This window comes from Scylla paramamosain, chromosome 22, assembly GCF_035594125.1.
Source record: "Scylla paramamosain isolate STU-SP2022 chromosome 22, ASM3559412v1, whole genome shotgun sequence".
NCBI classification, from domain to species: Eukaryota; Metazoa; Arthropoda; class Malacostraca; order Decapoda; family Portunidae; genus Scylla; species Scylla paramamosain.
In genome coordinates this window covers 9,418,416-9,443,504 of record NC_087172.1, presented here as the reverse complement: position 1 = coordinate 9,443,504, position 25,089 = coordinate 9,418,416, and the positions used below count along the sequence as shown (strand labels likewise).

Below are 25,089 nucleotides of genomic sequence, written 5' to 3'. Positions count from 1 at the left end.
AAAGCAAACATGCTGAACACATCTGTTATTACCAATACATTCTCCTTCTCATCTCTAGCAGGCTCAAGCACTGTAAATCCATGGCCAAAACTTCCCAGGGTCGACTAGCCTCAATTGTTCCCAGGCGAGTCTTTGCCATGGGCCCCTCCTCTTTTTTTTTTTTTCCATGGCACATGTCTTGCATCCAGCTACATACTTTTTTACATTCTCATGTAATCCTGGCCGAGGAAACTTCCTGTTGATTAAGGCAGTAGTCCTAGCTACTCCCTGATGGCCCCATTCATCATGAGCTCCCCTCATCACCTTCTTTCTCTGTCCCTTAGGTAAAATTAGTCTCCATTTGCTGCGGTTCTTCTTATCTCCTGCCCAATATATCACTACATCCCTCATAAGCAACTTCCGCCTCACTCTCCACAACCGTCTGAATTCTTCTGATTGGAGCAAATCTCTTATTTCCCTCACATGCAACCTGCCAACCATTTGTATCCATAGTTTGCCCAGCACAGGGCAAGCCTTCTGTGCATCCCGCATCTGTTCTACCTGTACCTTGTCTCACACCTTCATTACTGCCACTCTTGCTGATGGAGCACTCTCCCACACCTCCCTTAAGTCTTCGTCTTTTCCCTCCTCCACCTCATGTGGTCTCCTTGACAGCCCATCTGCATTGCTATTTTCCTTTCCTGGCTGATACCGCACATTAAAGTCAAACCTCTCGAACTCTCCCAACCATCTGTTCTCCACTGCCCCGAATTTTGCTATCTTCAAATACACCAAGGAATTGTTATCTGTTAGTACCACAAATTTTCCCCCAACCAAATAGTTCTTAAACTGCTCTGTCACCGCCCACTTCAAAGCTAGCAGCTCTAACTTCCGTGAGTTGTAGTTACTCATGTTCCTCTCCGATTTTCTGAGGCCCCGACTAGCATAGGCAACTGGGTATAACTTCCCTTCATACTCCTGAGAGAGTACTGCTCCTAAGCCTTCAAAGCTTGCATCAGTCTCTACCACAAACTGTTTCTCATAGTTTGCATTTTTCAGCACAGGCGCGTGAGTCAACCTTTCTTTTAATTGTGCAAAAGCACGAGCCTCTCTCTCTCCCCAGTACTTGCTTACATCTGCCTTAGAATCCCCACTCATCAGTACATGAAGTGGCGCAGCTACCTTTGCAAACCCCTCAACAAATCGCCTATAAAATGAACAAAAGGCCACAAAAGCTCTCACCTCTCTTACAGTGCGGGGGTGGGCCACTCCTGAACTGCCTTGATTTTCTCTGGGTCTGTGCTAACCCCTTCCTTGGACATTATATACCCCAAATATTTAACTTGGGATTTGAGATGACACTTAGATGGCTTCAACTTCAAGCCATACTTCCTAAGAAGTTCAAACACCACTTGCAGCCTATCAAAATGTTCCTCCACATTCCTAGAGAAAATCAAAAGGTCATCCAAATACACAAGCATGATGACAAAAATGTTATCAGTAAACACGTACTCCATAAAACGCTGGAAGGTAGCTAGAGCATTAGTGGGCCCCATGGGGCAGCGCACATACTGGTAATGACCAAAGGGGGTTACAAAAGCTGTCTTGGCTCGATCCTCCTCTCTCACCCTAATCTGATGGTAACCTGCAGCTAAATCAAAGGAGGAAAAATACTGTGCTCCAGCCACAGCATCCAGGGTTTCTTGAATACGTGGCAAGGGAAAAGCATCCTTCACTGTAACCTCATTTAACCTCCTATAGTCCACACAAAGTCTCAGGGAATTATCTTTCTTCCTCACTAACACAATTGGAGCTGCATATGGGCTCACACTCTCCTCCACAACTCCCTGTTCTTGAAGGCCTTTAATATGTGCTTTCACCTCTGTCATGCACTTTGGGGGGATGTGACGGTAAGGTAACCGTATAGGCACATCAGTGGTCAAGTGTATCTCATGTTCAACACCTGTTGCACAGCCTAATTCCTGTTCATCCTCCACAAACACACTCCGGTACTGGTACAACAACTTGTCTAATTTTTCCAGTTGTCCCACCTGTAGCTGACTCTCGTCTACATGTACTCCCAACTGTTGCCTAAACTTGGCAAGCATTTCTGCACTCTGTACTGGCACTTGTTCTGTCAATAAGCTTGCAACTTTTTTCTTTGTCACCTCACGACCATATGAAACTGTAGCTATTTTCCACTGTGGCCTCAACTTCACATCCACTTTCCCCACATTTGCCACTGCCATCCAACCTCGCCCTCTTTCCACTGTAGTGTAACTTGGAAATACACATATTCCCTCTGGCACCCAGTACCCATGTCCATTTTCCAGGGGCTCCAACATTACGCTTTCACTGTCCACTTCCTGCAGCTTAGGCACAAACACACTCATTATCTTCTTTGTTCCTGCTGGAATCACCAGATCTTGCCACTGTTGCACCACAGCCCACCCCAAAGGTTGCTGCATTACTCTTAACTTAGTTTCTACAGCCTTCACACACCTACTCCATTTTCTCTCTAGCTCGCCAAAACTCTTTTTCTTCACAGAACTCCACTCTTGCACCCACTCTGCCAATACATTCATTCCCAGCAACAAGGGTAACTGGGTCCCTTGCACCACACCACCTCCCTGCACTGTACACTTAACAAACAAACCACAATTTTTTATCACTTTCCCTTCCACCACTAAATCTACTAGGACATAACCCAAGCAAGGGATGGCAGTCCCACTTGCATCTGTAATTTGCCAATTTGCTTCATGCAACACAACTCTCCCTGGTTAAGAGATGATTGATATACCACTCCTCGGTGACCAGACTAACCTCCGCACTGTACTATACTGTACTGTACTGTAGGCACTGTAGCAGACCACACAGCTTTGTCACTAGTTGATTGCAGAGTTGATGGTCCTGGTTCCGTGTCGTCTGACTACTGCAGATAGACAGATAGATAGATAGATAGATAGATAGATAGATAGATGGATAGATATATAGATGGAGAGATAGATAGACAGATAGTTATACAAGTGTAAAACATTACCTCAGTTCTGGCTTGGCGAGATGCTGCCATTCGCGTTCTTGGTGGTGTATAGGGGGCTGCTGCTTCACGTGGGCGGCTACGCCTGGGAGGGTGAATGGAGGAATGGTAGACAGCCTCTGGCTCCTCTTCAAGTAAAGGTTCAGGTTCAGGATGAGGCTGTACATCGTCAGTCTCTTCAGCCTCAGTCTCATTCCCAACCTGTACAACTTGCTGCTGCCCCTCCTCATCAGGTTCGTCGGTTCTGAGGACCCTCTTCTTCATGCCGAGGTAACGCGTGCGCTTTATGAAAGCCTCAACAGTTCCACCAGCAAGCAACTCTGTTAGCTTTCTCGATCCTCTGCTGTGCCATTGTTTTCCCCTGCTGCCGTGTGACAGAAACACCATTTGCAACTCTGACTACATCCAGCTCGAATCGCAGAGCTTTTCTCTTGATGTACTCAATGAATGTCCAAAACCTTGTCTTGGGCTTCAAATCCTTTGACATAACAGCATGATATGACTCGCATGAATTATTTGTTCTGTGCACTTGTCCCCACACAGACAACCTGTTCACGCCAATCCGTCTCAACCAAAAGTTGTTGTAATACTCTACAAGGCTGCCCACAGCAGCTTGTTGTCTGGGAATTTGTGGCTTAGAGTTTCTGAGAAATTGCAGACCCTCCTCAATCTTGTCTGCTGGCAAAAGGGGAAGAGAAAAAAACCCTCTTACCCAAAGCTTAAAGACTGAGCCAGGTTTGTTAAATTCCCCTCGCAGACCCCTCTTCTGGATTGTTCGGAAGACTGCTTGGTTGTGGTGAAACCAACAGCCAAGCAGTCTTGCACTGGGAAAGACTGTACCTATAGCGTTGTGTATTGCTACTTCAAAATCACTGTGTACAATAGTTGGATCCAGTCCAGGTAACTGAGACTTAATCCTATCAAGAACTGCAGTATATAGCTCCCGTTGCCTGCTCGTCATGAGGACATGGAACATAGGCAGAAAATTGTCTCCAAAGCGTTCGAAAATGGTCAGGTGCTGCTCAAAAATTGCTGGTACAACAGAAAATGTAGCATCCATGGCCATCTCTTCCACGTGCATGACAATGTCCTCTATACCATCCTCATACATTATCAAGGTAAGGTTATCGTTGTACGTAGCCACACCTTTATAGAAAGACTGGAACATAGTATTTGATGCCAAGAAGTCTGCTGCCTCCAAGGGGCTGGCTGGAGCAGGAGGAAGGTATTTGTTTCGTTCATTTAGCAGTGTGCGCCTCACGCTTTCAAATGACACAGAAGTTGCTGCAGAAGCTGGAGCCCTGGCACATCGTTCATCATACACATGCCTGTAAATTGATCTTGATGAAATTTTGAGTATAATCTTATTTGTCTACACAATATATACAATGTCTATAGAGAAATTACCATCACCGTAGTAATTTGCGTTTGTTAATTACCTAACTAAAGTGCATATCAAGATACTTGCCTGGCATTCTGTGTTGGATCATTCTTAATTGAGTCTTTCATAGACGATTTTAGCTCCATCTGCTCGATGTAACTTGCCTGGGAGTCATGGTTGTGGTCTTTGATCACCATCATAGTGCTGTTCTCCAGGTTGATGTGGCCACGCCCATGGCACCCACTTTTGAACAAATGACACCGCACATGAAACTTTTCATTGTACTGCCGATCCTTGACATAGGCTTGGTCATCAAAAACGTACACCGTGGAACCACGCCTCTGTCCCTCGATTTTTCTGACCTGCCTTGCCTCGCGGTGACTTTCTTCACTCATTGTCACTGCTTAAATAGACAAGGGCCGGGTGATTATGTTGAATAATAAGACACAAACAAGAGATAGGAATAGCGTAAATGTTTCATCACAGTATACCAAAGTTGCACTTAACACTACACCACAGTGCCTGAAGTCAGAGATGTCTGAGTAGCACCGGGCCGCACCACCATCACGTACCTGCGGGTGGAGGACTTCGCCACTGTGGATAATTTTTAACTTAAGCTCGTTTCGAACCTAGTTACAACTATTTTCGAACATAATTCTATCTAGATCTTTTCGAACCAAGTTACAACTCGAACATTTCGAACTTTACACTATCAAGCTGTTTTTTTTTTTTTTTTTTCACATTTCGAACTAACTGGCGTTTACTTGGAAAGAAATTCGAACACGTTCCTGTTTCAAACCCTGCACTATCTTATTGAACACGAACCTAATTCACCCTCCCGTCTTATCCTTCCACTCCCTAAACCTAGTACACTAAAACCCTAAATGACCCTGCTGGCCACATAGAACACATGGGGCTACAGAAGCAACACCCCTTACAGCCCTCTTTCTTACATTCTGCTGTCCTAGCTCTGCCTCCTCCTGCTGAATCTGCTCCTTTTACCTCACCTTCTCCTGGGCCCTCTGCACCAGTCCATCCCAAGTTATAGCATCAGGTTGAGTCTCCCACCACTTCTGTAGCTTGACTCCTATGGCCCTGTGCCTTAGGTTTCTACACAACCAGGTAAACAGCAGCCACTGCCGATCCTTTACCCCTCTCGGTCTCACTTCTTGCATCTTATTCTCAATTTCCCTCAAGGAGTCAGCATACTCCCACACCCCTTCATGTGGGTGCTGGATTCGACTATGTAATTGTTTCTCCAGCTCCACATATCCTTGTTTTGGACAAAAGGCTCTCTTCAGGCACTCCAATAACTCTGTGACACATCTCACTTGGCTGTGCCTTACTCGTGTCAGTGCTGGCCTGTCCAGGAACCCACACAAATATTCCACAGCTTCAGACCCTTACAGGCCTATCTGTGTTACAGCCTCTTGTACATCCCTCGCCCAATCATCCCACTCCTTGGCATTCTTAATCCTGCCTGAAAACCTGTTAATACTGGGAAGTGGCCGTGACCACACTATCGACCGAGACTGATGGCTGTTGGCCTGCTGCTGACATAAACCTGCAACAGCCTCTGCCAGTTGCCCCACAACCTTAAACCCTTCCTGACATCCAGTCCCTAACAGTTCATGGTCAATTAACTTTTCCACCTTCACAGATGTCCCCTCCATGGCTTTGACAACAATATAAAAACACTGGACCCAAGCAGGAGTTTCTCACAAGACCCAAAAAGGGATATGACAACTACGCTCTGCTACCAAAACTGTAATGAAGTACCAGCTGCCCACCAGCCAGCCTGGGCTCACCTTAACTTCACCACTGGAGTGAAAACTAAAAAAAATCTCCTGCCAGGGTAAACAAACATAAAACATACAAATAACACTTTAATGGATATCAAAATAAATCAATACACAACTCGTGTAAACTCACAACCAAAAAAAAGAAGAAATAACTAAACGAAACTTATACACCTCAAAATTTCCAGTTGAGGGACACCACGGGTAACCCTCGTTCACACGAACGCTTCTTTTCCCCTGCTGAGTGATGACAGGCGTCTCCCTCTTGTCACCACAGACTGATAGGGCTCAGGATGGCCATACACTACACCACTCCTCCAGTAGACAGGCACACACTGGTGAAGACGACTGCGGCTACGGTCCTTAAGCATCACCGTGAAACTCCTGCTATGCTGACAAAGCCACACAATCCAGACCTCTAAACCAACGCCTCAAGTGTCCGTGTTCCGCGCCAAAATCTCTCTCGTTCCAAAGCAAACACTTCCCATGAAACCCCACGCTAAGCAGCTGAACATCACGATTCGTCTAGCTCCGCCTGGCTCCTCATAAGATGTAGCTGCACGTCAAACGCATTCTTCCTCAATTCTTTGAATAAGCTGATGAACAGTCTCTGTGCCAGAAAAAATGAGGAAGGTGATGAGATTCGTGTATGAAAGTAATATGAGGAGTAGCGGTGGTTTCAGTGGACATTGTGGCAGGTAATGAAGGAGAGAGTGCAGACTGTGAGCGTGTTTGCACGAGCGACGTGAAGTGTACAGATAATTAAGGAACAAAAAGCACAGAAATATAAAAACATATAATATGATAACACAGCACACAATATAACACAGAATAATACACAAGATAATAATACAGCCAAGAACAATAATAATGAAAGACACAAGCGAATGATTTAAACACTGATAGGCAGACAGACAGACAGACAGACAGACGGCAGGAGACGGATAGGTGGACAGAAAGACTGAAAAATTAGATAAATAGACAGATAGGCACCACTTAATAACAGAAGAAGGAAGAGTGAAAGACAAGAACAATCTGGATGGGACTGATACTTAAATGTCGGCGAGGAAGTGACAGCGGATGACCGCAGGAGCACAGCTGCTGGAGACGTGAGGACCTAGGACGGGTCCGAGCAGTGAGAGTGATGACAGTTGCGCATAGAGCGTCCCAGGAAGATCATCCGATGATGAGGGATGAGCACTGGTGGAGAGGGTGGTGGATCGAAGTTGCTCGGGGAAAGAGCCAAGTCCGTGAGCATTGGGATGGCTCGGAGGAGGAACCAAGAGACACCCACTCCTAGGGAGGAAAGCAGAAACGACGACCAAGATCAAGTTGAAGACCAGCTCGGCTGCAGGGTGTGGCGGCAGAGGTGCGGCGGTAGGGTGCGGCCACAGAGACAAGTCACGTGGGAGCACGTGGGAGCGACCAGAAGAGAGAAAGAGAGAACGTGACGTATCAGCGTCGCACTTACCTGGGATACTCTAGTCTCGGTGTGTACATATGAGTCTTTGTGTGTCCTCGATCGCATAACACCGCTTCGCCACCACCGTTTCAGGATTGTGCTAAGAAGACAGTATGATGAGAGTTCTTCATTTAATAGATGATTCATTGTACACACTGGAATCGAGACGAAACTGTAATGTGACGATTGATTGTTCTCTCTCTCTGAAGTGATATGGATGATGAATGAGCAGCGTCTCTCAAGACTGACACTGACTGAGCGGAATTGAGTGAAAGACCTAGACTGACTGCTCATGACCAGGTGACTGACTGAACTCTGACTGAACTCTCTGACTGAACTCAGAGCTCACTACCATGCGGGCTGTATTTATCTGAGCTAAGTGGATCACAGATAGTTATTCCTAAGGACCGAAAGTGGGTGTGAAATTCCCTTGAGAGGTAGAGAAAGGCAACCGAACGCAGGTGTTATCCCTAGGGACTGGAAGTGAGTGCTGGAGGTGGAGAATGACAAAGAAGCAAGGCGCAGATGGCCATGGTACACGTGGGATGGATATATGAAATAGTGAATATACATATTTATAATAATAATAATTATATATATATATATATATATATATATATATATATATATATATATATATATATATATATATATATATATATATATATATATATATATATATATATATATTCCCGAGGAGAAGGCAGTAGGTACCTGCCGAAACGATAATTACTCCCAATGAGGTTTAAAGCACTGGATCAGACGGTGCTGTGAACTTATCATTAAACCCAGCTGTGACCTCACTGAACCCTTTGTGTCTCACAACACACGGGGGCAGTCACAGCCTGCCCTCTAAAGACAACTCTCTTCCTTCACACAAAACTACAAGCACCTAATAACACACACACCCTTCACTCAAAATTTCAAAATTATCTTGGCGACTCGTACACCAGCCTCGCAATCTCCATCTGGGAAGGAGACCACAAATGTCCCCAGGTCGGACTGCCCTTCTGACAACGACCCTAAGTGTCTTGACATCCCCCTCAACTTTTCTTCATTAACTTCTGCAACATTCGCGTTCGAAGATCTAACTTTCAATCTGTAGAACACCACCTCTCCTCTTCAAAACCTTATCTTCTTTTCCACACTGAAACTCATGTGTCTGAGGCAACTGACAGTAGCATCTTTTCTGTTCCCTCCTGCTTTCCCTATCCTGTTTTTCGATCCAAAGGTGGATGTTGCGTTTATGCACGCAACGACTTAACCTGCTCTCGTGCTCACGCTCTTGAATCTTCCGAGTTTTCCACCATCTGGCTATAACTACAGAGTCACTCTCAAGCTAAATTTATCTGTGTTGTATACCTCTCACCTAATTCGTCTGACTACAAGAAATTCTTTGACTACTTAACTTCCAAATTGGAGCACATTCTGACTCTTCCCTTTTGCAGAGATCTCCATACTTGGAGACTTCAATGTTCACCACCAGCTTTGGCTTTCCTCTCCCTTCACTGACCATCTTGGTGAACTAGCTTTCAACTTTGCTATCCTCCACGACCTACAGCAATTGGTGCAACACCCAACTCGCATTCCTGACCGTCTTGGAGATATGCCCAACATTCTTGACCTTTTCCTGAACTCTAATTCTTCTACTTATGCTGCCACCCTTTCTTCTCCGTTGGGCTCCTCCGGTCATAATCTCATATCTGTATCTTGTCCTATCGCTCCAACCCCTCCTCAAGACCCCCCTAGGCGAAGGTGCCTCTGGCATTTTGCCTCTGCTAGTTGGGGGGACCTCAGGAGATATTTTACTGATTTTCCTTGAAATGACAACTGCTTTCGAGCCAGAGACCCGTCATTGTGTGCCGAGGACATAACAGACGTGATAGTGTCTGGCATGGAGGCGTACATTCCTCACTCTTTTTCTCGACCGAAACCTTCTAAACCTTGGTTTAACAGTTTATTGCGAGCTTCCATCACCAGAATCATTTTATAAACAGCTTCCATCACCAGAATCTCATGAACTTTATATTTCTGCCTGGAACCATGCCAAATCTGTTCTCCAATTAGCCAAAACTCCTTCATTAACAAAAAGTGTCAAAATCTTTCAAGATCTAACTCCCCTCGTAACTTCTGGCATCTAGCCAAAAATATTTCCAATAACTTTGCTTCTTCTTCTTTCCCTCCTTTATTTCAACCAGATGGCACCACTGCTGTCACATCTATTTTTAAAGCTGAACTCTTCGCTCAAACCTTTGCTAAAAACTCTACCTTGGACGATTCAGGGCTTGTTCCTCCCTCTCCTCTACCCTCTGACTACTTAATGCTACCTATTAAAATTCTTCGCAATGATGTTTTCCATGCCCTCGCCGGCCTAAACCCTCGGATGGCTTATGGACCTGATGGGGTCCCTCCTGTTCTTCAAAACTGTGCCTCCGTGCTTGCACCTTGCCTAGTCAAACTCTTTCAGCTCTGTCTGTCAACATCTACCTTATCCTTCTTGCTGGAAGTTTCCCTATATTCAGCCTGTTCCTAAAAACGTGACCGTTCTAATCCCTCAAACTACCATCCTATTGCTTTAATTTCCTGCCTATGTAAAGTTTTTTTAATCTATCTAATCTTAAACATCTATCACTTCACAACCTTCTATCTGATTGCCGGTATGGGTTCCGTCAATGTTGATCTACTGGTGATCTGGCTTTCCTTACTGAGTCTTGGTCATCCTTTTTTAGATATTTAGTGAAACTTTTGCTGTTGCCTTGGATATATCAAAAGCTTTTGATAGAGTCTGGCACAAAGCTTTGATTTCCAAACTACCCTCCTACGGCTTCTATCCTTCTTTCTGTAACTTCATCTCAAGTTTTCTTTCTGACCGTTCTATTGCTGCTGTGGTAGACGGTCACTGTTCTTCTCCTAAATCTATATTAACAGTGGTGCTCCTCAGAGCTCTGTCCTATCACCCCACTCTCTTCTTATTATTTATCAATGGCCTTCTAAACAAATCTTCTTGTCCTATTCACTCCTACGCTAATGATACCACCCTACACTTTTCCACGTCTTTTCATAGACGTCCAACCCTTCAGGAAGTAAATATTCCACGCAGGGAAGCCACAGAACGCCTGATTTCTGATCTTTCTAAAATCTCTGATTGGGGCAGAGCAAACTTGGTATTGTTCAATGCCCCAACATCTCAATTCCTCCATCTATCAACTCGACACAACCTTCCAGACAACTATTCCCTCTTCAATGACGCTCAAGTCAAGTCTATACTGAAAATCCTCAGTCAGTCCTTTACTTATAATCTGAACTGGAAACTTCACATCTCATCTCTAGCTAAAACATCTTCTATGAAATAAGGCATTCTGAGACGTCTCCGCCAGTTCCGCCCCCCCCCCCCCCGCTGTACTGCTGCTACTCTGTACAAGGGCCTTATCAGTCCATGTATGGAGTATGCTTCACATGTCTGGGGTGGGGGATTCCACTCATACCGCTCTTCTAGACAGGGTGGAATCAAAAGCTTTTCGTCTCATCAACTCTCCTCCAACTGAATGTCTTCAGCCTCTCTCTCATCACTGTAATGTTGCATCTCTAGCTGTCTTCTACCGCTACTTTCATGCTAACTGCTCTTCTGATCTTGCTAACTGCATGCCTCACCTTCTCCCGCGGCCTCGCTGCACAAGGCTCTCTTCTTTCTCTCATCCTTATTCTGTCCACCTCTCAAATGCAAGAGTTAACCAGTATTCTCAGTCATTCATCCACTTCTCTGGTAAACTCTGGAACTCCCTGCCTGCTTCTGTATTTTCACCTTCCTATGATTTGAATTCCTTTAAGAGGGAGGTTTCAAGACACTTCTCCTTCATTTTTTGACTCCCGCTTTGGACCCTTTTCTGGGATTGGCATGTCAGTGGGCTTTTTTTTTATTATTGGATTTTGTTTACCTTGGCCAGTATCCCTCATATATATATATATATATATATATATATATATATATATATATATATATATATATATATATATATATATATATATATATATATATATATATATCGCTACCTCATTGCAAGAGGGTCGTAACTCCAAATTTGCTAGTTTTGAGTTATATGGTGTACAAGATTGCCGAATTGATTCTGCATCTTTTGGTAAAAGAGTCGTAAATCTAGGTGAATTAGCGGCCGAGAGATGGCACTAAGAAGATTTTTAGTGAACATCAAAATATCTCTGAGGGTTGTGGCAACAGTGTCGTAGTCAGTGTTACTATGGCAGTCGTTGAGGTAACATCTCTCGAATTTTGTTCATGACTGTTGTAAGTAGGTTTTACGACTCTTTTACAACTAAAGTGAGAGCACACAAGTGGTGTTCTATTTCTAGTTAAGGCTTTCTAGCAGTGAAAAATAATAATTTCTTAAAGTGACTTGACGTGATAAATCAAATTGTGTCTTTCTTGTACAAAAATTTTAATAGAAAAGTGTGTGGTAAAACAAAATGTGACAATATTGAACAAAAAGTCCGAGAAAACACTTGATATAATATGACTTGCGTCTCTTTAACTACAAAACCACCAAAACCACCAATTTAGTAACAATATCTTACAATGAATTGCAGCTGTGTTGCAGAAAAATGTCTTATCAAAAACGCAATTGTCCTTGTTGTAACATAACAAATGTCAGTTTAGATACAAAACATTGCAGTCATTTTCAATTACTACATTGCTTTTCAGAATTTACTCATGATTAATTAATGATGTCCCGTGGATTGAAATGTGTGCAAATGGCATTGCAAAGAAGAACAAAATTGGAACAGGCTAGTGAGAAAGACGGATCGGTATCAGGTGAGTGATGCCTTCCTTTGTAATGGTTAAGAGTGTGGGGCTTATAGCATGGTCTGGCTCCAAACAGTCTTGGAGTAGGGAATAGCCTAGACTGGCCACTGCCAGTCTAGGAACAGGGCCCGGATTGGCCCCTGCCAGGCCAGGAAATACAGTCTAAAATGGGATGGATGGGAGGACCAGGTTAGGTGGTATATTAAGGTTAGGGTAGTGACCTACAAATTAAAAATTTACCCCGCATTCTTAACTTATACCCATTTCCTCAAGTTTTTTGTTATAGGCTAGGCTATTAGGCCTATCATCATCCTAGACATTAGGCTAAGCCGAGGCCTAGCCCACACTGGCTACACTTAATATCATGGGCAAAAATATATTAGCCCGTGACAGGCTAGGAATAGGGCCCAGATTGGCCCCTGCCAGGCTAGGAAATACACTCTAAAATAGGAGGGTTGGAAGGACCAGGTTAAACGATATATTAAGGTTAGGGTAGTGACCTAAAAATTTTTGCACCCGCATTTTCAACTTTTACCCATTTCCTCAAGTTTTTATCATGGCTAGGCTATTAGGACTATCATGCCATCTTCCTATATATTAGGTTAGGCCTAAAGAATTTCTATTATCTTATCAAGCATGCTAGTTTCTATGCAATTTAACTAAATACATGTTATTTTTCACCGCAGAACCTGATGATAAGAACGATGGACGTCAAATGAATCCTGACTTAAACTCAGCACCACCAGATGCCCAGACTGTGTTGCCAGAAGCAAATTCATCTCAATTTGGTAAGTTATTTATATATAAATGTTAAGATAGCTTTTCTATAAGTATAGTTTGCTTAAGTTTGGGATTGATTTTTTTTATTTCCTTGAAACAGTTAAGAATAAAAAAAAAAAATGAATTATAGATATAGGACCTTTTAAATTATATTTTAATGCAACAACAAGCTGGATTGCGTAGTCATGTTAAAATGGAGTTGGAGAAAATTTCTTTCCAGAGCTGGCACTTGAGTCGGTCGTTGTGGTAGTGGAGTGTCTTTGGGGGGATGGGGGTGGAGTCCGTCTGCAATTAGTATTTTAGGGATGCAGTCAGTTCAGTCTTACTTTTTTAATTACGGGGTAGTCGGAGCTGGAGTCGGAGTTGATTTTTCAAATAAATATGAGTCAGGAGTAAGAATTGCTTTTTTAAGCTAAGGGGGAGGGTCTGAATTGGAGATTCAGTTGAAAGAAAAATCTTCTAACTTTGCAATCCTGACAGCAAGTGCTCAATTAAATGAGTGTTCTTCTTTATTTTCAGTAAGATCATCTTCTAGTGGATCATCTTCCAGTGGATCATCTTCTAGTGGATCATCTTCCAGTGGATCATCTTCCAGTGGATCGTCTTCCAGTGATTCATCAGACAATGACACAGAAAACAAATATGATGGTTTAGCCCCCAAAAAAACAAAGAAACGAAAACTGAAGCAGAGTGAGTGGAAACGGAATATGAATAAAAAGAGGAGAAACATGGGACTTGCTTATGAATCGGCTGCAAAGAAACAGAAAGAGGCGCGGAAAATCAAACCACCTTGTAAAGAAACTTGCAGGATGAAGTGCACCAGTAACATATCTCATGATCAAAGACAACACATTTTTGAATCATACTGGAACCTAGGGGATATTGACCTTCAAAGAGAATACATAGCAAAATGTACAAAGGAAGTAAAGCCAATTTACAGATGCATAAGGGAAAAAAGACAGCGTGGACCAAGGGGAAACAACATTTGGTATTCCTTCCCAGTTGATGGTACATTAACAAGAGTCTGCAAAACATTTTTCCTCAATACTCTTGACATAAATGATAGGGTTACTAGGACAGCATTAACTAAACAGAAGAGAGCAGCAGGATTGGTGTCTGAAGTAGATAACAGAGGAAAACATAAAAACCATCCTACGCTTGATCCACAAATCAAAGAAGGAGTTAGAGCTCACATAGAAGGAATTCCTAGAATCGAAAGTCACTACACCAGGGCACGGACAGCTAGGGAATACATTTGTGGGTCTCGAAGCCTGGCAGACATTCATAGGGATTATGTCCAAGAATGTAAAGATAAGAAGAAGCCCTATGCAACTTACTCAATGTTCTACAATATTTTTCAGAATGAGTACAATATCGCTTTCTTTGCTCCTAAGAAAGATCAGTGTGACTTGTGTGTGTTGTTCAATAATGCAGATGGGGAAGCTAAGGAAAACTTAAAAGAAAAGTATGACACACATCAATGTGAAAAGGTACTTTCAAGGGAAGAGAAGAAGCAAGATAAAACTGAAGGAAATGCTATAGTTGCTGTGTATGATCTACAAGCCGTACTGCAACTTCCACAAGGTGATGTATCCACCTTCTATTACAAATCAAAATTTAATGTCCTAAATTTCACAATTTATGATATCAAGACTAATGAATGTGACTGTTTTCTTTGGGATGAAACAAATGGTAATAGAGGAGTGAATGAAATAGGCTCTTGCATCCTAAGTTATATTAAAGAATTATGTGATAAGAATCAAGGAGAAGACAACATTGAAATAATTTTCTATTCTGATAACTGTGCTGGGCAACAAAAAAACAAATTTATGCTTGCATTGTATTTGTATGTTGTCACTAATTTGCCTGTTAAGTCAATCACCCATAAATATCTGATAAAAGGCCACACACAGAATGAAGGCGACTCTGCGCATTCTCTGATTGAAAAACAAATAAGGAGACTGAAGAAAGGGGGACCAATATTCGTTCCTGAAACCCTTGTCACTGCGATTCGCTCTGCAAAGAAAACAGGCCAGCCGTTCCAAGTTCGCGTAATGCAGTATGATGACTTTAAAAATGTGAAGTCTCTTACTACACAAATGGGAGCAATCAATGTCAAAGATTTAAGATTAAGTGAAATCAAAGTCATGAAGTTTGAAAAGCAATGTCCAGCCTCAGTCTTAGTGAAATATTCATACAGTGATGAATTCAAACGTGTTCTATTGATCAGAAAACCAAAGGTTGCCACAGATCTCTTGCAGTGTTACTCAGAGAAAATTCCCCTAAGCGAAAATAAGAAAAAAGATCTTAAAGAACTCTGTGAAAAAGGCTTAATCCCACGTCCCTATTCGGACTTTTTTAACAACATTACCTAATTTTGATGCTTAATTGGTCACAAAGATGTAATACTTATCATTCATTTTTTTTTTATAACTGAGTTACGGCCAAGGGTAACAAAAATTTAAAGGAAATACTTGCTTCATGTAATTTAAACCTATCTATTTGAAAGATTTCATTAATTTGAAGGAAATTGTTTGCTTTATGTGGCTGAACCAATTGATTTGAAAGAAAAAAAACTTTTTTTTTTTTTTTTTACTTTTTTTTTTCTTGGTATGCATTTTGTTGGAAGAATAACAACAGAATATAATGGTATAATATATTTCTGAATAGGTACACAGCATTTATGATTTATTTCAATTTGTTTTGTTACTGAATGGATAAATACTGTTCTTTTTGTAAGGAATATTTAGTTTTATAATAAACTGGAATCATACATTTGTAGTATTTTTTGTGTCAAAAAAGACCTAAAATAAGTTACAACACCTAAAATTTTAAATTTTCATTGATAAAGCGTCGTAAGTCAGAAAATAAAAATAAAAATCCCTATAAAATGCATCTAAAGGAACAAAGTGTTCTTTTGTTTAGTTAATACTAATGAGGAGCCATATTCACCTAATAAAGATGGTAAGTTTTGTTGTTTTGTGAAACATGATCAAATTCATAGGACTTAGCAACTTTCAAATGCGTCTCCTGAAAAATCAGGAATTTGGAGTTACGACCCTCTTGCAATGAGGTAGCGATATATATATATATATATATATATATATATATATATATATATATATATATATATATATATATATATATATATATATATATATATATATATATATATATATATATATATATATATATATATATATATATATATATATATATATATATATATATATATATATATATATATATTATAAATGGTGCTGAATAGGGATAATAGGTCATTAAAGTTAATAGCCTGCTCAGTAACATTAATCTAACCTGATCCAAAATTCTCTTCCCCAATAACGTTAATGGGCAAAGCATTATGGCCTATTATCCCTATTGAGCACGATATATATATATATATATATATATATATATATATATATATATATATATATATATATATATATATATATATATATATATATATATATATATATATATATATATATATATATATATATATATATATATATTTTTTTTTTTTTTTTTTTTTTTTTTTTTTTATGTAGGAAGGATACTGGCCAAGGGCAACAAAAATCTAATAAAAAAAATGCCCACTGAAATGCCAGTCCCTAAAAGGGTCAAAGCAGTGGTCAAAAATTGGTGGATAAGTGTCTTGAAACCTCCCTCTTGAAGGAATTCAAGTCATAGGAAGGTGGAAATACAGAAGCAGGCAAGGAGTTCCAGAGTTTACCAGAGAAAGGGATGAATGATTGAGAATACTGGTTAACTCTTGCGTTAGAGAGGTGGACAGAATAGGAGTGAGAGAAAGAAGAAAGTCTTGTGCAGCGAGGCCGCGGAAGGAGGGGAGGCATGCAGTTAGCAAGATCAGAAGAGCAGTTAGCATGAAAATAGCGGTAGAAGACAGCAAGAGATGCAACATTGCGGCGGTGAGAGAGAGGCTGAAGACAGTCAGTTAGAGGAGAGGAGTTGATGAGACGAAAAGCTTTTGATTCCACCCTGTCTAGAACAGCAGTATGAGTGGAACCCCCCCAGACATGTGAAGCATACTCCATACATGGACGGATAAGGCCCTTGTACAGAGTTAGCAGCTGGGGGGGTGAGAAAAACTGGCGGAGACGTCTCAGAACACCTAACTTCATAGAAGCCGTTTTAGCTAGAGATGAGATGTGAAGTTTCCAGTTCAGATTATAAGTAAAGGACAGACCGAGGATGTTCAGTGTAGAAGAGGGGGACAGTTGAGTGTCATTGAAGAAGAGGGGATAGTTGTCTGGAAGATTGTGTCGAGTTGATAGATGGAGGAATTGAGTTTTTGAGGCATTGAACAATACCAAGTTTGCTCTGCCCCAATCAGAAATTTTAGAAAGATCAGAAGTCAGGCGTTCTGTGGCTTCCCTGCGTGATATGTTTACCTCCTGAAGGGTTGGACGTCTATGAAAAGACGTGGAAAAGTGCAGGGTGGTATCATCAGCATAGGAGTGGATAGGACAAGAAGTTTGGTTTAGAAGATCATTAATGAATAATAAGAAGAGAGTGGGTGACAGGACAGAACCCTGAGGAACACCACAGTTAATAGATTTAGGAGAAGAACAGTGACCGTCTACCACAGCAGCAATAGAACGGTCAGAAAGGAAACTTGAGATGAAGTTACAGAGAGAAGGATAGAAATCGTAGGAGGGTAGTTTGGAAATCAAAGCTTTGTGCCAGACTCTATCAAAGGCTTTTGATATGTCCAAGGCAACAGCAAAAGTTTCACCAAAGTCTCTAAAAGAGGATGACCAAGACTCAGTAAGGAAAGCCAGAAGATCACCAGTAGAGCGTCCTTGACGGAACCCATACTGGCGATCAGATAGAAGGTTGTGAAGTGATAGATGTTTAAGAATCTTCCTGTTGAGGATAGATTCAAAAACTTTAGATAAGCAGGAAATTAAAGCAATAGGACGGTAGTTTGAGGGATTAGAGCGGTCACCCTTTTTAGGAACAGGTTGAATGTAGGCAAACTTCCAGCAAGAAGGAAAGGTAGACGTTGACAGACAGAGCTGAAAGAGTTTGACTAGGCAAGGTGCAAGCACGGAGGCACAGTTTCGGAGAACAATAGGAGGGACCCCATCAGGTCCATAAGCCTTCTGAGGGTTTAGGCCAGCGAGGGCATGGAAAACATCATTACGAAGAATTTTAATACGAGGCATGAAGTAGTCAGAGGGTGGAGGAGAGGGAGGAACAAGCCCAGAATCGTCCAAGGTAGAGTTTTTAGCAAAGGTTTGAGCAAAGAGTTCAGCTTTAGAAATAGATGTGATAGCAGTGGTGCCATCTGGTTGAAGTAGAGGAGGGAAAGAAGAAGAAGCAAAGTTATTGGAGATATTTTTGGCTAGATGCCAGAAATCACGAGGGGAGTTAGATCTTGAAAGGTTTTGACATTTTCTGTTAATGAAGGAGTTTTTGGCTAGTTGGAGAACAGACTTGGCATGGTTCCGGGCAGAAATATAAAGTGCATGAGATTCTGGTGAAGGAAGGCTTAAGTACCTTTTGTGGGCCACCTCTCTATCATGTATAGCACGAGAACAAGCTGTGTTAAACCAAGGTTTAGAAGGTTTAGGACGAGAAAAAGAGTGAGGAATGTACGCCTCCATGCCAGACACTATCACCTCTGTTATGCGCTCAGCACACAAAGACGGGTCTCTGACACGGAAGCAGTAGTCATTCCAAGGAAAATCAGCAAAATACCGCCTCAGGTCCCCCCAACTAGCAGAGGCAAAACGCCAGAGGCACCTTCGCTTAGGGGGATCCTGAGGAGGGATTGGAGTGATAGGACAAGATAAAGATATGAGATTGTGATCGGAGGAGCCCAACAGAGAAGAAAGGGTGACAGCATAAGCAGAAGGATTAGAGGTCAGGAAAAGGTCAAGAATGTTGGGCGTATCTCCAAGACGGTCAGGAATACGAGTAGGGTGTTGCACCAATTGCTCTAGGTCATGGAGGATAGCAAAGTTGTAGGCTAGTTCACCAGGATGGTCAGTGAAGGGAGAGGAAAGCCAAAGCTGGTGGTGAACATTGAAGTCTCCAAGAATGGAGATCTCTGCAAAAGGGAAGAGGGTCAGAATGTGCTCCACTTTGGAAGTTAAGTAGTCAAAGAATTTCTTATAGTCAGAGGAGTTAGGAGAGAGGTATACAGCACAGATAAATTTAGTATGAGAATGACTCTGTAGTCGAAGCCAGATGGTGGAAAACTCGGAAGATTCAAGAGCGTGGGCACGAGAGCAGGTTAAGTCATTGCGCACATAAACGCAGCATCCAGCTTTGGATCGAAAATGAGGATAGAGAAAGTAGGAGGGAACAGAAAAGGGGCTACTGTCAGTTGCCTCAGACACCTGAGTTTCAGTGAGGAAAAGAAGATGAGGTTTAGAAGAGGAGAGGTGGTGTTCTACAGATTGAAAATTAGATCTTAGACCGCGAATGTTGCAGAAGTTAATGAAGAAAAAGTTGAGGGGGGTGTCAAGACACTTACGGTCGTCGACGGAAAGGCAGTCTGACCTGGGGACATTTATGGTCCCCTCCCCAGATATATATATATATATATATATATATATATATATATATATATATATATATATATATATATATATATATATATATATATATATATACCGTCTACCTGGCAGTACTTGTTACCGCGGGGGCAGGTAAAAGGTGCTTCTTTAGTGCAACACTCCAGCAGTTCTCGGAGTACAGCTTTTGGGATCGCAAGCTTAGGTGTTGCTTCATTGTGATAAATACGTTCCATGATGTAGTTGATGGTGTGATCCACTGGAACATTCGTGAACAAGGATTCGACATCTAGTGATGCAACTCTTCCTTCTGCGTCGCTGTTGTTGAGGATATCGATGAAATCTGAGGCTGACTGCAGACAATAGGAGGTAGGAATGTACGGTGTGAGGAGGGCGCACAGTCTTTTAGCGATGTAGTAGGTAGGAGTGGGAATTTGGGATATTATGGGTCTTAATTTGCCTGCCCCCGCGGTAACAAGTACTGCCAGGTAGACGGCGTGGCAATGGGTTCTCCTCTCGGGGTACTCTTGGCAAACTTCTTCATGGGTTGCATCGAGGAGGAAGTTTTCAAGATAGTAAAAAAGCCGGATATATATTGCCGTTATATTGACGACATTTTCATCAAGACAAAGGACGCAGCCGAAGCAGAGCATCTTAGACTTCACCTCCAAGAAACATCTGGGCTAACATTTACCATGGAAAACAGCAAAGATGGAGCCATGCCCTTTCTCAACGTCCTAGTGCAACAAGAAGAAGGAAGATTTACCACCAGCGTCTACACAAAACCAACGAATCTTGGACTCTGCTTGAACGGACGAAGTGAGTGTCCCACGAGGTACAAGGATTCCACTATCTCAGCCTACATCAGAAGAGTGCTTAAACACTGCAGCACGTGGAAACAAGTCCACCAAGAAATACAGCGCTCAACTCAAGTCCTCATAAACAACAATTTCAGTGAAAAGGACATAAACCGCCTAGTAAAGAAAATTGTCGACAGCTGGCATAACAAGAAGCAACAAGAGGATACGAAAGGGAATATCAACATCTATAAAGCAACTTTCTCTACCGCCTACGAAGAAGATGAGAGGGCCATCACGCAGATTGTGAAGAGGAACATCAAGCCTTCCGACCCTGACAGACAAGTTAAACTGATAATTTATTACAACACCAAGAAAACCAGCCATCTTCTTCTGAAAAATAACCCCTCAAAAGAGAAAGAGAGCCTTCAGAAGTCACATGTCATATATAGGTTTACGTGTAACCAAGGAAACTGTGAAGTCCTTCCCTCCACCTATGTTGGCATGACGACAACAAGACTTTCCCAACGACTAACTTTCCACCTCGCAGCAGGAGCACCCAAGAAACATCTGAAGGAGAAGCATAACATAAACATCACAAAAGGAATGCTAGTAGATAAAACGGAGATCCTAACTACATGCCCAGACACCAGGCGTCTCCCCATCTTAAAAGCACTATATATAAAAGAGACAAACCCTACATTAAATCAACAATCCGAAGACCTACAAGCATTACCAAGCGCGCGAAGACCCAGCTTGGATAGCAGCCCAGCACAGCCCGCGACAGCCGTCAGCCAATCAGAGACCAGGACGCGCAGCGGGGTGACAAGCCTACCGGTATAAATACAACCCCCCCCCACCGCAATCAGCTTGAGCCATTCTCTCCGACACTCTCAACACGGATAGACCTTCGCTACTGAAGAAGGGTCAAGGACCCGAAATCGCGATCTAGCGAAAATGACTTCGGCGAAGTCATACAGCCAATTAAAAAAGAATATAAGACAATCATAAGATATAAGGAAAATATCTTAAGAAAAATAATAAATGCTCAACTAGCTATCACATTCAACGAGATATGTATTAGAGAAAGACTCCTGCCCATATACACCCTTAATATATATATATATATATATATATATATATATATATATATATATATATATATATATATATATATATATATATATATATATATTTAAAATGTGTGTGTGTATATATGTACACACAAACACACACACACGCCCCCCTGCCATCCCAGCAACACGGCCTCCATCATCGTGTGCGTCGTGTACCACCCCCCACGAGCCACCACAGCACAGTTACTCACCGCTCACATCATCGACACTGCTGATGCCCTGAGGGTGAAGTATCCTGCCGCCAAACTGGTCATCTGTGGGGACTTTAACAGATTAGATATCAACGATATCCTACACCAGCTACACCTCACCCAGGTCGTGGACTTCCCCACCCACCAGCAAGCCATCCTCGACCTTATACTGACAGACCTGGGCCAGCAGTACTCGCCCCCCAAACCGCTGCCTCCCATGGGACGGAGCACCCACCTCTCCATACTGTGGACACCCACACCCACCACATCGACCCCCCGGTCAGCTGTCACCAGGACCCACCGCCCCATGCCTGACTCAGCCATGAGGGAGTTTGGGCAGTGGGTGACACAACACCCGTGGACCGAGGTGCTGGATGTGGAGGACGTCCACTTAAAATGGCAGAATTACGTCGCCACCACCACAGAAGCCTTCCACCGCTACTTCCCAACCAAGAGCGTCACAACGCACCCGTCTGATGCTCCCTGGATGACACCCCGCATTAAAAGACTCATGCGTCAGCGGACCCGGGCGTTCCACTCCTGCCCGGTCCTATACAGGAAACTAAGAAACAGAGTAATCAGGGAGATTAAGGCTGCAAAGGCAAACTATTACCCAGACAAGATACACCACCTCAAGCTGACCAACAACAGACAGTGGTACGCGAGGATCAAAGCTTTGTGTGGCCTACAAAAGCACACTTCGTCTCTTCCTTGCACCTCACACCTTCCTGCTACTCTCGCGGCTCAGGAGATGAACGATCACTTTGCAGCTATCTGTCAAACCTTTCCTCCCCTCCACACCACTCTGCTTCCTGCCTATCTTCCGGCCCCCTCTCATCCCCCCAGTGTCCAGGCGGTGGATGTTTTTAAGAGAATACTCAAATTCAAACCAAGATCCACCACACCCACTGACCTTCCTATAAAAATTTACAAGGAATTTGCTGTAGAGCTAGCAACACCGCTATGCTCAATAATAAACGCTTCACTCTCCCAACACTCTTGCCCCGAGGACTGGAAGACATCTTACGTCACCCCCATCCCCAAAACCACCAGTCCACAGTCACTCAATGACCTCAGGCCAGTCTCTATCACCCCCATCCCTAGCCTTATTTGTGAAGATTTTGTATATGACTGGGCCTACACCAAAATCTGTAATACCGTGGATATCAGACAGTTTGGAAATATTAAAGCCACCTCCACCTCTCATTACCTGACCAGCTTCCTTGAATTCATCCACAGCCACCTGGACAAGCGAAACACCTCTCTAGCTGTTGCTTTTGTGGACTTCAAAAAGGCTTTTGATCTTGTTGATCACACTATTGTCATCAGCAAGGCAGTGAGTCTGGGTCTCCCTCCTAACCTAATAGCGTGGCTAGCCGACTTCCTCACAGGGAGGCGTCAGGCCGTTCGCTATCAGGGCTCTGTCTCTACTTTCCAACAGCTGACTTGTGGGGTCCCCCAGGGGACCAAGATGGGTCCTCTATGCTTCCTCCTCCTCATTAACGACGCCCTCACTGACACCCCCCATCGCTGGAAGTATGTGGACGACTGCACCGTGGGCGTCCCAGTTTCCACCAAGAACCTGGACTACTCGCCACTGCAAGCGATCCTGGAGCGGCTGCAGACGTGGACGGAGGAGAGCAGGATGACCATCAACCACAACAAAACTGTGGTGATGCATTTCTGTATCTCCTCTGTACCAGTGCCCCCTCCCCAGCTCTCAGTGGGCCCTCACCCCCTCCAGGTGGTCCGATGTGCCAAGCTCCTCGGAGTCACGGTGGACGACCAGCTGACCTGGAAGCAGCATGTCGCCAGCACCATAAGATCAGCTACCTACAGGCTGTACATGCTGCGCAGACTCAGGTCGCTGGGGACGCCGACAGATGAGTTATGGGGGGTGTATCTTACTTTCATCCTCCCCAAACTCATGTACGCCTCCCCAGCGTGATCCTCCTCCCTCACACAAACTCAACAGCTACAGTTGGAGAGTGTGCAGAAAAGGGCGTGCAGGGTCATCCTTGGCCCTGCATACACCACCTATGAAGAAGCCCTGAACACCCTGAGGCTGTCCAGACTATCCACCAGGTACCGTGAGACTCTGGAGAAGTTTGGAAGGGGACTTCTGAATCATCCACGTCTCAGAAACATGCTGCCGCCTGACGCGCCTCGCCCGACCCGTGCCACCAGACACCACAACAAGATAACGCCCCTAAAGGCGCCGCGTACGGACCGGTACAGACTCGTGCGATTCCCACCATGGTGCGAGCCATCAATCAATAGTCCCTTCTAGATTTGACTTACCTTTAGGATTAATGTCAAGTACGCGTATTTCCCCACCCCCAATGTACATTTTCAGTTTGTTGACTGCCTAAAGAATAAAACGTTTATTATTATTATTTTATTATTGCACACTATATATATATATATATATATATATATATATATATATATATATATATATATATATATATATATATATATATATATATATATATATATATATATATATATATATATATATATATATATATATATATATATATATATTCTGATCTCTGAAAGTTATGATTGCGACAGAGCAAACTTGGTATTATTCAATGCCTCAAAAACTCAATTCCTTCATCTATCAACTGAACTCAACCTTCTAGACAACTATTCCCTCTTCTTCAATGACACTGACCTGCCCCCCTGTTCTACTCTTTCCTTTTCTCATAATCTTAACTCGAGAAATATATAATGTTATAATTTATATATATATATATATATATATATATATATATATATATATATATATATATATATATATATATATATATATATATATATATATATATATATATATATATATACGCTCCAATTTTAAACCATTTTGAGTACTGATATTTTCTGTAATGTTCTCAATGAGGATATTATTTATGAAGGTTTCTCATATCCTCACGATAAATATGAATGCAGGTTGAGATATCCGATATTTGGATCACTGGATCACAAAATATATAGTATCGGCCACCATAGCCAGTTAATTCTGCGTCGCGCTATCTTGTTATCCTCGTTGTGTATAAAATGTGGGGGATGTTGGGGACTGATAGGGATGGTGTGAGGGGTTGTAAGATAAGGCACAAATATGATAGGAATTATATGAGGGCAAAAGTAGTGTATC

At 42.6% G+C, this 25,089-nt stretch overlaps 1 protein-coding gene across 2 annotated transcripts; it reads left to right on the top strand.

Moving 5' to 3' along the window:
• Positions 1-11,698: 11,698 nt before the first annotated feature.
• On the top strand, positions 11,699-16,027 carry LOC135111517 (uncharacterized). Of its 2 annotated transcripts, none has more exons than XM_064024884.1 (4): positions 11,699-11,958; positions 12,373-12,483; positions 13,161-13,262; positions 13,774-16,027. In XM_064024884.1, the coding sequence occupies exons 2-4, from the start codon at positions 12,393-12,395 to the stop codon at positions 15,627-15,629; spliced, it is 2,049 nt and encodes a 682-aa protein (XP_063880954.1). In that variant the 5' UTR covers positions 11,699-11,958; positions 12,373-12,392; the 3' UTR covers positions 15,630-16,027. The 2 variants fall into 2 exon arrangements, with proteins under 2 accessions (XP_063880954.1, XP_063880955.1); XM_064024885.1 differs by having other exon boundaries at positions 11,699-12,483; positions 13,774-14,838; positions 15,168-15,305.
• The last annotated feature ends 9,062 nt before the right edge of the window (positions 16,028-25,089 follow it).

What these genes read in the sequence shown, in the direction of transcription:
- LOC135111517 (XM_064024884.1), top strand. Translation starts at nt 12,393, where the DNA reads ATGATGTCCCGTGGATTGAAATGTGTGCAAATGGCATTGCAAAGAAGA. An exon ending in GAAAGACGGATCGGTATCAG is followed by an intron (nt 12,484 to 13,160) that starts GTGAGTGATGCC and finishes TTTTCACCGCAG; the next exon opens with AACCTGATGATAAGAACGAT. An exon ending in AGCAAATTCATCTCAATTTG is followed by an intron (nt 13,263 to 13,773) that starts GTAAGTTATTTA and finishes CTTTATTTTCAG; the next exon opens with TAAGATCATCTTCTAGTGGA.